The sequence below is a fragment of the Miniopterus natalensis genome, chromosome 6 (genome assembly GCF_054644295.1).
Source record: "Miniopterus natalensis isolate mMinNat1 chromosome 6, mMinNat1.hap1, whole genome shotgun sequence".
NCBI classification, from domain to species: Eukaryota; Metazoa; Chordata; class Mammalia; order Chiroptera; family Miniopteridae; genus Miniopterus; species Miniopterus natalensis.
The window spans coordinates 42173102-42187125 of record NC_142086.1 but is presented as its reverse complement, the minus strand read 5'-3'; the positions used below and the strand labels follow the sequence as shown (position 1 = coordinate 42187125).

Here is a 14024-nt window from a genome sequence, read left to right as displayed (position 1 = left end):
GCCAGTTGAGTTGGATCTGCTATTATTTACAACCTTAACCACTGTAATTGCTATACCCTGTGACACCCTCATTACTCCAATAGGCAAAAGTGAATATTTCAAACATCTGTGCTTTATCGTCCTTGGCATACAATTATCACCCGGACTGAGGAATGTCCTTAAAAATATTCTTATTTTTAATAATAAAATCTTTATTATTAAAGATTGGTTGGTACCAAGGGCTGACATTTTGCCATATATTTGCTTTATCTGACTTTGATCATTTATTATGATTATGTAGTATGTTAAAATTTGGGAAAGCTGCGTGAAGAGTATATGGGTTCTCTGTGTACTATTTTTGCAACTTTTTTGTAAATCTAAAATTATCTTTAAAGATGCACACAGAGAAAGACTCTCTAGTTAATGTATAAATTTCTCTTTCAGGGCTAGTGTGTTTAATGTGATCAAACCAAAGACTGAGAGAGCAGAATTAGGGGGTAAAATATCTCATAAACACAACTGCTGTTGATTCTTACCTGAGAGCCTCTGTCCTCTCACAAACACGCTCCCGTTTCTACTCAGCTTTGACTTTGAGTCCGATCCAGAACGTCCCAGATTAAATATTGATTTCCACTTCTTTGATTTACTGGAGAGCTTTCTTCTAAAAGAGCCAAGCCATAAGGGGTTAGTTTGGTAACTGGTCATTTCAGTGGGGCTTTTAACTTGAGAAGGAACACCCCAAACATGTTCTAGTTATGAATGGCTCTGACATTTCAGGAAATTCCTCTCTAAAATCCAAGTTGCGCCTGACTCACCCTGTTTGGGGATGCCCTAGATGACCAAGCTAGGCTTTCATGAGTCAGAACAAAGGACCCATTCCCCAGAGGAACGGGCAAAGGCATGCCATTAAAGGCAGTGGTGTGGCAAACAGAGGTGAGGACTGATGGGAGACTCAAAGGTCACAAGCAACCACACAGTTTTGGGAATTCTGGGAGGACTTCTGGTAAGCACTTTAGTCCTGGGTTTTCAAAGGTTCTTATTTTTTACAGGAGTAAACACTAAACACCACAGACCTCAGTCCTGTTATGTTCCCTGCACTGTGGGCCAGGCTGCTGTCACATCCACAGGTGAGAAAAGGGCTAGTGAAGACTTTCATGGACTACAAAGGGTGTGTGTGAGAAAGCATTTTGGAAAAGATGAAGGCCTGGGACAGCGGCAGGCCGCTGGGTGTAGTCCGTGGTCACTGCAGGGAAATGCCCAGGGTAGTTAGTGTGTCTCTCATTTCCCTGATGCCTGGCTCCAGGCTGCTTCAGTAGGCGTCTGGAAATGAGAGCGCTGGACTGGATCCCAGAGGTCACCACCAGGGGTCACCACAGATGCCATGCCCTGCTCTGGCTCAGCCCAGCATTCAGACTTCATCCAGTTCCAGGATGAAACCCTGCAACTTGTGGCTCCACAGGGAACCCTTTCTCCACAGGCTTCTCATAGAGCCCCAAGATCTCCAGCCCAACATGTTTTTTAGCATCCAATCAGAGAGAGAGATCTGCAGTGCTGGGGGCGTTTCTTTGGATCTGGCCTGGTTTATTCAAGCACTTGGCCTTGGGGTGGGTTTGACAGGGTGGGATAAACTGGGGTACGGCGCCCCTTAGGTGTGGCTGAAGGCACAGAGAAAATGCACTTGATGGTCCTTCTGAGGCAGCTTCTTCCTGGCAGTCTCATTCTCCAGGGATTTAGGGGGAAGAGCAGAGGGGCTCAGTCTTGGGAGAGCACCATCCATGCACTCCAGGAAATGGAGGGGTTCTCACCACGTGAGTTGCAGGTGTCCCATTCCCGCGGCATACATCGGGACAGGCGCCCCCTACAGTTGGGCAATGGCTAGGGCTCCTTCCCCCTCCCCAGAGGGAAACAGTCCTGCCGCCTTGGGGAGGGCGCTGGCAAGAGGTCTGAGGCGTCTGTTTTCATATTGGCCAGTGAGGATGACGCTCTCCAATGAAGAGATTGCCTTCAGCCCCTCCACCGACAGTCTGCGAGGAGAGACTCCTGTTTCATCTGCTGCCTCCTCCTTACAGTGGCCGCGGGGGCGAGGGGAGCAGAGGGATGTGCGAAGACCAGGGTTGCAATAGGGGAAATGAGTGGGAGAAATGGAAAAAGAAAATACCCTAGGATTTAAAGTGATGTTTGGTGTGTTTGGGGAGAAGGAGGGCTCTGGCAGGCCTGAGAGGAGGAATGGGAGCCAGAGATGGCATCTCCAAGTGCTGCATGCCCAGGCCTCCCAGTCTAGAGTGGCACTATTTGTCAACTTGTCCTCCATCCATCTCTACGCCTTTGTAATGTTCTGTGGAGGTGAAGAATGGGGGCAGGAAGTCCTTTTTTTTCCTTTCAAACTCCCTTTTGAAAATGTCAATCCTGTTTCGTCTAAACTAAAGTGTAAGGGATGTTATTCATGACGCTTGACACCTATGAGCCCCACCTCCATCATGGTGTTGGGGTTTCTGGCGGGAGATCGGGGCCTTGATAACTTTGGGGCAGTGAGTGCGGGCACCAACCACTGGCGAGAAGAGGTGTGGAGACAGCTCCGTTCTCTTATGAAATGTTTCCTTACACCCCAACCCAGACTGCACCCTCCCCATGCTGCCATCATGGCCCCGAGACTATGTTTCCTCCTCCTCTGTCCCCCTCTACCCAGTCATCTCCCAGAATTGCAAAGAATGCCACTCACTTGTTGTCCGGTAACTCAAGGACAGTATGGAAGAGGGTGCCCATGGGAGGGACGATCTCAGGCAGGCTGTTCTCCCTCCTTTCCTTCCGAGCAGGATGGTTAATAGCCAGGCTCCGGGCCTGAGCCTCCTCCAGGCTCACCAGCTTCATGGGCAGGGGGAGGGCTGGCAAGGTCAGGCTCTTCATGATGGGCTGGTTTTCTGTACAGAGAAGAGAAGAGCTCATAGACTCCTGGGAGGAGGCCTTTGTGCACTGGTCCAGCCAGATTCCCCATCCACAGCTCCTCCCTTCGTGACCTCCTCACAGGGGACTCCTCTTGGACCTGGTGGGGTCTGGGGCAGATTCTGCATACAGGAAACTGACAATCCACCTCGCCAGACTAGCCAGAGGGCACACATGGCCTTCAGGAGGTAAACTGCATTAACTGTGTTTTTTAAAGAGGGACCATTCATTCATTCATATGACAAACATGTATTGAGCACTTACTATGGGCCAAGGTAACAGCAGTGGGTCTTTAACCCTGGAAACTGCCCAGTGCTCTGGCCAGGTGGGAGGTAGCCTCACTCAGCTAGCGTAAGGCAGGAGATTTCCCCTTCTCTCTGCAGCTGGAAAACAAGGGCTCCCTGGCAATTCAAGCTTGGAGCCTACATTTCCCCTAGATCACCTAGGCTTATATCTCTGCAGTAAAAAGATTTTTAATAGCTTACACTATTCTCTAAAAGATAAGAGGCTATTTACTCAATACCCTGTCAGCTTCTGAATTTGCAAGCTAATCCTTTCTTTCTATAGCTTGTTTGTTTTGGTTTTATTTTTAGAACTAGAGGTGATGACAGATCAGTGGAGTCCAGGGTAATCTCTTTTCTCCAAGTCAGTGGTTCTCAACTTGGGGTAATTTTGCACCCCCTCCTTCCAGTCAGGGACATCTGTCAATGTCTGGAGACATTTTTGGTCGTCATGAGTATATGTGGGAGTGCTACTGGCACCAGGGGGTAGAGGCCGAGGATGCTGCTAAACATCCTATGACGCACAGGACAGTGCCTCACGAGAACTAACCAGCACTAAGTGTCAGTAGTCCCGAGGCTGAGAAACCCTGATCTAAGGAAAAACAAGAGGCCTGAGTTTGCCTCTATTTAGTCTTTTGGCAACTTTGCCAGTTTTCTGAAACTTTGGAAGCTGTGAAGAGATTCCAAGATAACTTGGATCACCCTGGCCAAGTGGCTCAGTTGGTTGGAGCGTTGTCCGGTACACCAAAAGCTTGTGGTTCGATCCCCTATTGGGGCATATATAACCTTTCTCTTTTTCTCTCTCTCCCCTCCTCCCTTCCTCTCTCTAAAACATATCCACAGGTGAGAATTAAAAGAAAAAACAAAAAAGATAATTTGGGCCAACCAAGACTAAGAAATCATTTTTTGTATAGGACTCACCTCATGTTCAGAAAGCACCTTGATGGTACTATTTCTCTTTGTGGAGCATGACCCTCCCTAAGTGGAGGGAAATAAAACCACTAAAAAAGGGCCTTGTAGGAAATGGAGACAGGATGTGACACTGGGGTGTTCCCAGGGAGGGAAGCATGGCCTTCATTCAGTCAATCAAGTAAATCCATGATCCTCAAAACTTTTCAGCAACGTTTTTGACTTTAGCTCAGTTTTCCTACTTAATCCAAAGGAGGTTAAACTAAATTTAATTTACTCTCAATATTTGTAGATTCTATATCATTATTTTGTTATTTATTTATTTAAAAAATGTAATCCCTGTGGGAACAGCTGAACCAGTGGAGGAGAATACACAGCAGGGTCAGGAGACCTGGGTTTAGCACCCGCCTCTCCCCTGCTTCTCGACTCCACTATCCTCAGCCTACGCATCAGCTCTGCCTCAAGGATTAATAGGCATCTCCAACTCTACATTTCATAGCAGGGCTCGGGATTTCTGCTCCTCACCTCGAGACCAGTCCCTCCTCCCACCTTCTTCAAATTGGTAAATGGCACCATGGGTCACCCAGTTGCATACACCAAAGCCTGTAGTAGCTATTTTTTCATTCATTCCTTCCTCTAATGCACCTCCTCCCCCCACATCCAGCCTATAATCCAGTCCCGTAACTCAACCCCCGAAATATATCAGGAATCCAGCCACTTTTCTCCATTCCTGCTAACATGCCAGTCCAGGCCACCATGATTTCCCACCTGATACCTGCCATAGCTCCTTAACTGGCCTCCCTGCTGCCAGCCTTGCTGGCTTTCAGTCTCTCCTTCACACGGCAGCCAGAATGCTCAGATCCTGCCCTCCCTGCTTAAAATCCTCCAATGCTTTCCATGGCACTGAGAACAAACCAAGCCCTGAGCATGACCTACAAGGACCTCTACCCACTCCCCCTCTTATCTTTGCCCACTGACCCAGTGATCTACAAAGATACACAGTAAAATTTTTGAATGTATGCTCCCATTATATATATGCATATATTTGTAAATTATACATATTTACCATGGTATTAGTATTATATATAATAGAAAATGTTTCTTGGATATAGCACAATCTCTCTGGCCTCTCTGCTCTCATTTATCAATTAAAGGTATTGGATTCTATGACAATAGAATGGAATACAATGAATAATAAGTATTGGAGGCAATCAAGGGATCTCAGAGAGAAGGCCGGGGTGGGGGAGTGGGCGGGGAGAGATTAATCAAAGGACTTAGATTCATATATGCATAACCTATGGACACAGACACTGGTATGGGGAAGCCTGGGGGTGTGGCAGATGTGGGGTGGAGGGGGTCAATGGGGGGAAAAAGGGACATCAGTAATACTTTTGATAATAAAGATAAATTTTTTAAAAAGTAAATTGGATTTCAATATGCAAGACAAAAGATGATTAAGGCAATGATCACAAAAAGAACAGGCATTTCCAGGTTAGAATTAGGAACAACCTTAATAAGAACAGTCATGGATTTTCTGTCTAGAAGAACATTGCCCAAAAGTCATTAATGATAAATAAACCACAGTGGTTTATTCATCTATTTTCCTATTTTTTTCCTCACAGAGGCAGCATAAAGTTAAGAAAAGAGCATGACGGGAAGATCTCAGGTTCAGTGTTCAGTCCGACCAGTTACTAGCCTTGTGCCTTTGGAGAGTTACTAAGCTTTCGGGCTTCTCCGGTTTTTCATGTATAAAATAAGGTCGATAACTTTATGATGGTGGTTGTGATAAGTCAATGAGATGATGTATGTGGAGTGCTTGCAGTAGTTCTTGGCATAGAACAAGTCCACAATAAATTACTGGTTGACTCAAAAGGAAGGATGAATGAATACGTATTATTTCTCATTTACTTTCAAAAAGGATTTATATAGCTTACAATAAATAATACATCTATAATGGGGGAGTTAAATAAAGATAAAAGAAATGTCAGCTTCTCCTACGTATATAACCAAGAGAACTGAAAACATATGTTCACACAAAAATTTGTGTGTGAGGCCCGGCAGAGCGTGGTTCAGTGATTGAGCATCAGCCTAGGATCCAGGCGATCGGGATTCGATTCCTGGTCAGGGCACATGCCCGGGTTGCGGGCTTGATCCTCAGTCCGGGGCATGCAGGAGGCAGCCGAGCAATGACTCTCTCATCATTGATGTTTCTATCTCTCTCTTTCCCTCTCCCTTCCTCTGTGAAACCAATAAAGATATATTTAAAAAAAAAAAAAATTGTGCATGAATGTTCATAGCAGCATTACTTACAAAAAAAAAAAAAAAAAAAAAGAATAGAAACAACCCAAATATCCATCAGCTGATGGATGGATGGATAAACATAATGTGGTGAAAGTGGATGGACATCTTTGTCTTGTTCATGACCTTAAGGGAAACAATTTTAGTTTTTTCCCCATTGAATGTAATGTTAGCTGTGGGTCTGTCACATATGGCCTTATTATGTTGAAGTATATTTCATCTATTCCCACTTTGCTGAGAGTTTTTATCAGAAACAGGTGCTGGATTTTGTCAAATGCTTTTCTGCATCATTGATACGATCGTGTGGTTTTTGTCCTTCATTTTGCTTATGTGGTATATCATGTTTACTGATTTGCAAATATTGTACTAGCCTTGCATCCCAGGCATAAATCCCCACTTGATCATGGTGCATGATCTTTTAAATGTATTGCTGGATCCAGTTTGCTAATATTTCATTGAGGATTTTAGCATCTATGTTCATCGGGGATATTAGCTTATAATTTTCTTTCTTTGTAGTGTCTTTATCTGGTTTTGGAATGAAAATAATGCTGGCCTTGTAAAATGAGCTTGGGTGTCTTCCCTATTCTTGAATTTTGTTTTTGGAATAGTATGAGAAGAATAGCTGTTAATTCTTTTTTGAATGTTTGGTAAAATTCACCTGTGAAGCCATCCGGTCCCGGGCTTTTGTTTGCTGGGAGTTTTTTGATTACCTCTTCAACTCCTTTAGTTGTAATCAGTCTGTTTAGATTTTCTAATTCTTCTCGATTCAGTTTTGGAAGATTGTATGTTTCTAGGAATTATCCATTTCATCCAGATTGTCCAATTTGTTGGCATATAGCTGTTTGTAATATTTTCTTGCAATCCTTTGCATTTCTGTGGTGTCAGTTGTTACTTCTCCTCTTTTGTTTCTGATTTTATTTATTTGGGTCCTTTCTCTTTGTTTCTTGATGAGTCTGGTTCAGGTTTGTCAATCTTGTTTATCTTTTCAAAGAACCAAAGCAGCTCTTGGTTTCATCAGTCTTTCGTATTGTAGTCTCTATGCCAGTTATTTCCACTCTGATCTTTATTATTTTCTTCCTTCTCACTTTGGGTTTTGTTAGTTGTTCTTTTGCTAGTTCCTTTAAGTGTAAGGTTAGATCGTTTGAGATTTTTCCTGCTTCTTGTGGTAGGCTTGTGTTCCACCTTAGGACTGCTTTTGCTGTGTCCCACAGATTTTAAATTGTTATGTGTTCATTTTTGTTTGTCTCAAGGTAACTTTTGGTTTCTTCCCTGATCTCATGTTAACCAATTTATTGTTTAGTGACATGTTATTTAGCCTCCATGTGTTTGTGTTTTTCAATTTTTTTCTTGTAATTGATTCCTAGTTTCATACCATTGAGGTCAGAGAAGACGCTTGATACAATTTCAATGTTTTAAAATATATTGAGACTTGTTTCGTGTCTTAACATGTGGTCTATCCTGGAAAATGTTCCATGTGCTCCTGAAAAGAACATATATTCTGCTGCTTTGGGGTGAAATGTTCTGTAAATATCAATTAAATCCATCTGGTCTAGCATGTCATTTAAGGCTGCTGTTTCCTTGTTGATTTTTTTTCTGGAAGATCTACCCATTGATGTCAATGGGGTGTTCAAATCCCCCACTATGGCTGTATTACCATAAACCTCTCCCTTTATGTCCATCAAGATTTGCTTTATATATTTAGGTGCTCCTATGTTGGGTGCATAAATGTTTACAAGGGTTATATCCTATTGTTGGATTGATCCTTTTATCATGTAATGTCCTTCTTTATTTCTTGTTATAGCCTTTGTTTTAAAGTCTATTTTGTCAGATATAACTATTGCTACCCCTGTTTTTTTTTTTCTTTTTCATTTCCATTTGCATGAAATATCTTTTTCTATCCCTTTACTTTTAGTCTATGTGTATCTTTCATTCTGAAGTGGGCTTGTTGTAGACACCATATGTATGGGTCTTGTTTTCTTATCCGTTCAGCTATCCTGTGTCTTTTGATTGGAGCATTTAAGCCATTTACATTTAAAGTGATTATTGATAGGTACATATTTATTGCCATTTTATTCTTTATAACTATGTTCCTCTTTTTTTTCTTTCTTCTTCTTAAAGAAGACCCTTTTACATTTCTTGCAATACTGGTTTGGTGGTAATGAGCTCCTTTAGCTTTTCTTTGAGAAGCTCTTTATTTTACCAAAAGTAAGGACAAAATCCAATAGTTAAAGAGGGGAATGCTGCCAGTGCCTCTAGATAATAACTTGAAGAGTTTAAGAACTTACTAAAACCAATAAAGCACTATTACAGTTTACTATGCCACATTCACAGGATAGTCCAAGCATGCAGCCAATCAGAAATATGCTAAAGCCACCTGCAAACACACCACATCTTTGCTGCACACATACAGATGTTTATATGCACGATCCCCAGACACTGACACATACATGGTAATCAGCACACACACAGCACCAACACTCAGAGCTAGAACCAAGGCCACCCTAACTTATTCTTGGGCCCATGACTAAGGCAAGAAAGGAGCATGGGCTGGTGGGGTGTGTGCCAGGAGGAGCCATTACCATCATCCTCCAGTGACCCAGGTGCGCCACTGTTGAAGATTTGATTCACATGATTCAATATGAACTCAATCACCACCTGCTGGACCCGGACAGCGAGGAAGGCTGCATCTCCACTGCAACCAGTGGCTTCAATTTCTTTGGACCTAAATCGTGGAAGAAACACATTCAGTTTGGTGAGTCAGTCCTAGAGCAGTAAGAGGGAGCCAGTGGGCCTTTTGTACAAGCCCCATCTCTTCAATGTATATAGTTTGTTAATCTATAGAGTATTTTAACTCCTAAGATCAATAAAAGGGACTCTCCAAAGGCTGTGAAGCCCAACACTCTGGACAAATCTCCAACAATTACCAGGAATTATACACTGCAAGACTCTATTAGTGAATATATGGGAATTGATTTTTTTTATCAGATCTCCTTCCACACCCACCCAATTGTTCTATGGGGCAGCTCATCGTTTTTGAAGTCACAAGAAGCAGCTGATTCAGGTTATAGCCAGCTGTGACCCCATCAAAAGCAACAAAAGCCAATGAGTCACGGAGACAAGAAAGGTCTTTTCAAGAAATTGTAACATACAGACCCATTACTTTAGTCACACCCTGGTGGTAGCCAGAGAATGCCTTTGGAACCCAGAGTTTCCTGGTTAGCAGGCAAAGAACTTAAGCTTTTAAAATCACTTTTAATGTTGTTTTTTAAAAACTGATTTCAGAGAGAGGAAGGGAGAGGGGGAGAGAGACAGAAACATCAATGATGAGAGAGTCATTCATCGGCTGCCTCCTGCACCCCCCCCCCCCCCACTGGGGATCGAGCCTGAAACCCTGGTATGTTGCCCCCACAGGGAATCTAACCATGACCTCCTGGTTCATAGGTCGATGCTCAACCGCTGAGTCATGCCGGCCAGACTAAAATCACTTTTAATTCATATGTGCTACATAAGATCACTTAGCTACAGGTTTGTCTTCAAGGGGCTTCAATTTTGAAGAACCCAGTCTTTATTTTAGTCAGTGGGCTGCTTTGAGCCCACTGGGGTGGTGAGAAGGTGAGGGTGTGGTGGTTACCTGAGGAGGTTTGGTGCCCACACCAGGGCCAGGTTCCTGGCGTGCATGTTGGTCTTGCTGCTGAAGGAGGCGATGTGGGCCAGGTGTCGAATCAGGTATTCCAAGGTCCTGTAACGATTCATTGTTTTGTTTTGTTTTTAGACAAAGTAAAAAAACTTTAGTGCCTGTTTGAAGTCTGGAGATAATTTCTAAGTTTGGATTTGAGAAACTAAATAAATATTTCTATCTCATGAATTTTGGAGGAATATCACAAAGATATCAAGATTGATAGAGGTAATTTTCTTGGCCCTTGGCATGTTAGCCCAGGGTGGGGAAGGGGTGTGGTCTTGGATGAAAAACATCTATTATTGCTAGAAAGTTCTTTCTTATACCACATTAAAATCTGCCCATGGTAACAGATGGGTAGGCTTAGGGAACACTGGGAAAGGTTGTAAGAATAGAGGCTAATTTGTGAGAATGAAATGAAAGGATGGGATGATGTAAGGGATGGTACTGATGCTCAACTAGAGAGATCAGTCAGCCAAATGCTCAAGAGCTACAGTCAGAGCCTGTTTTAAAACCATTTTGGTTTCCATAGATTTGGATGTTACTGTGAGGATATTCTTGTGCGATCAGAATCAAGGTGGGACTTTGAGGGGTATCCTGCAAGTAGCTGGGACATGGGCTGCCTCTTCTCATCAATGTCCCTAGTCAGACACCAGCTCACTGATAAAAGTGACCTGTTCTCCCACCTCAAAATGCCCCAGGAAAGCCACTCTCCACTGAATTTGTTCCCTTTTATGACGCCAGCCTGTGTCTGTGGTATTATACCACACTGACAGGCAGAGACCCTCTTTCACTAAGGATTCTTACCTATAATGGGATGGGGGAAGCTCCTGGATAACATTTTGGATTCGGGCCAGTTGGCCTTCTTCTGGGCAACGCGACACTGCCTCCTGCAGAGAAGAACATGAAGCACCCAGTGAGTGCCTGAGAAGGCGGACACACGCCTGTGTCTGCTGGTTTTATTTAGGCTTCTGGCGCTGCAGCATCCGACCATACTTAGAGCTCATTCTTGCAGGGGCACAACGGAAAGAAACAACTGAAATCTCTGAGGGTTCCTGATGTGAAGCATCTAACATTGCACCCACGGAGACCTGTGGGTCATTCGGGTCTCCGTGCCCCTCAGATGGGTATTAGGCATCTGGTAAAGAAGGTGTAGAATCTTGAATGTGTCTTGTGTGGCAGAAAGAGTCACAGAGACTCTGGGAGAGAGAAAGAGCTGGAGACAGAGGGAGACAGGGTGAGCTGGAGATGACAGGGTGGCTCCGTGTTCACTCAGCCAACTGTCCTCTTGGGTGCAAATAACCACTTCCCGTCTAGCCTGAGACTGTTCCATGGCCTTGCTGCTGCTCAGCGGCTGCTGGTTGTAGATGCTGGGAAGCAGGGAAGATGTGCCTTCTCAGCCAGATAAGAGCTTTGTCCCTGAGACCCAGTGGCCTTGCCAAGACTGGCTCTCTGTTTCCTGTGGGTATTTTGTGTCGCCTCCCTTGTCCCACCCCAGGCCAGGGCCCTTAAGACAGGGACATCAGTAAAGGCAGTATGACCACAGGCGTGTCTGTGGCTTGCCCACAGTGCAGGTGCCCCTGGGCAGATTCCCGTGCATCCCTGTACGAGAACCTGCCCTGCTTGTGCCCAGGCTCAAGGGCCCCCTCCCAGTACACGGTTGAGTGCTGGAGAACTGCCAGCATGGGGGCAGTATCTAAATTCAAGGTCAATAGCGATCACAACTTTCTTTTATTATTGAGGTATAATTTACATATATTAAAAATGTACAAGTCTTAAGCTACAGCTCCATGAGTGCTTTCATATGCATATAACCCATGTCACCTCACCCAGACCAAAGTAGACTTTAAAAGGAGCTCCTGAGCTGATTTCAATCCTCACGACCCTGAATCCAAAGGCATATACGACTTACACAGTCTTGTATTGTCTCCCAGTGCTGGAAACTTGCTTTATATTTATATACGGAGTTGGCAAAAGTATGTTTACAGCTTTTCGTATGGAAAAGTATATAATACAAGAATAAATTGTGCTTTCCGTGTACTCATAACTGTAAATCTCCTTTTGCCCACCCCTTTATAATGAAAAGTATAATCATAAAATATATTCTTTAATTTGGTAGGTAGTGCCCCTGCAATACCACCAAGATAAGATCCTAACTGTGATGTGGTTTTCTTATGTAGTTCACCTCTGTTCAGAATGTAGCTGCCATCTGCTTGCTGTGTATAAAGGGTGAAGTTCAAACTTACAGTTATGAGAATTTTTAGGCGCAGGAAGTGGAAGGAAATTAACTTCATGGGGCACCTTCTGTTTGCCAGGCCCTAGCGAGGCCACACTTGCTGTGTCTGTTACGTTATAACCAGAGAGAACTCCAAGGCACTGCCCCAGCTGCCCTCCCAACCCCCCTCACTTGTCTCCACTTTTTCCCCACAGCACTCAGCACCATTACATATATTATATAATGTGCTTATTTGATAGGTTTACTGTTTATTGTCTGTCTCCCTTGCTAGACGTAAGCTCTGTAAGTGCCAGGAAGTGATGAGTCCCTGCCTGGCACACAGGCATTCCCTCCAGACTTGAATGACTGACTATGCTCCATTTCCTTCCATGCCAGGGCTTTATCGAGTAAGGTTATTATTATTATTTTTTTTGCCTTTTTTGTTTAACTGAATAAAATACATATACAGAAGCTTACCATTTTTTAAAGACAATCAAAATTCTCTACATGGGGAAACTTGATATTTTTTTTCCTAACCGTAAGTGGGGAGAAAAGTGGAAAGGGGGGTCACAGTCACAGGTGTCCCAAGCTTCTGGTGCATTTGCAAGCCTGAGAATAGAGCCCCACAGGCGATTCTCTGCCTCAATCCTCACTTTTTCAGACATGTGGGATGCAGAGGGTGAGGGCAAGAATGGGGCCAGGAGTAAGCACCCTGACGCCTCTGCTTTCTTCCAGGGAGTGGTCACTGAGAAAACAGATTTGTGGGGAGGACCCTGGCTGCCAAGGGAGAGCTTCATAAAGGGAGCGAAGAGAGAGAAGGAGAAGGGGAAGGAGGGGCACGGAATGCCCTGTGGACCCTCCCACATTCTATCCCGCAAAGGGGGAGGGGTGGGAGGCCTCTTCCTCTCCTTGCAAAGCTAGGATGAGCTTGGCAAACCTTGCACACACACACACACACACACACACACACACACCCTTTCTAAAAATGTATCTGGGGAATAAAGGTGTAGATGAATTTAACAGACCACATGGAAAGTTCCTTTAATATTTTAGGAAGCCATTAGTCATCTTTGTTCTCTAAGAGGCAGGGCGGGCTCACCCCTGATGCCCGCAGCTCCCATTTGGGCCTGGCGTTCATTTCATTATTCACAGCCCCTCCCCATCACACCCCAGACCTATTCAGGAGCTCTCTAGTCCCTGCTTCTCTCTTGGAACAGTCCGGTCACTGCAAACTTATTTTTCCCCCAGGCAGCCCTGCCAGCAGGGTGGACAAACAACTGTGGTTCTTCCTTTCAACTGTACCCCAGCTGCAACTCAGCCTTTGCCTTTGATTTTGTATTACTTATGTCAAAATTACAATTTTTATTTTAAACTACTTTAAGAAATTAGATAAAAAAGTAACTCATACACATAATTTTGAAAATGCAGAGCCTCGGAAGGAATACACAGAGGAAAGTCAGTCTTCCTTCCAACTGCTGACCGCAGTCTCCAGAGGCAACCACCGCGTGTCCTTCCAGGCAGCCGTGCTGCACATCCATCCTTGTCACACCATGGAGGCAAGCAGGACTGCAGGGTCGGGCCACCTGCGAACTCCCTGTGTCCCGGCTTTTCCTCCTTGCTTGCTCCCCGACAGCCACACTGGCCTCCACATATTCCCGCCAGCAAGCTCGAGCAAGTCCTCCACTAGGGCCTTTGCTCCTGCTGGTTCTTCGTGACACCCTCTTCC

The 14024-nt window shown here is 44.4% G+C and overlaps 1 protein-coding gene across 2 annotated transcripts in view; it reads right to left on the bottom strand.

Moving 5' to 3' along the window:
* The window catches only part of ARHGAP31 (Rho GTPase activating protein 31), a 91618-nt gene that overhangs the window by 16266 nt on the left and 61328 nt on the right, over window positions 1–14024 (bottom strand). For both annotated transcript variants that reach the window (XM_016199891.2, XM_087818175.1), the window contains exons 4-8: window positions 10891–10973; window positions 10039–10146; window positions 8987–9129; window positions 2699–2897; window positions 516–640 (exon numbers count right to left, since the gene is read on the bottom strand). In XM_016199891.2, the coding sequence (XP_016055377.2) occupies window positions 516–640; window positions 2699–2897; window positions 8987–9129; window positions 10039–10146; window positions 10891–10973 (658 nt within the window). The remainder of the gene's footprint in view (window positions 1–515; window positions 641–2698; window positions 2898–8986; window positions 9130–10038; window positions 10147–10890; window positions 10974–14024) is intronic.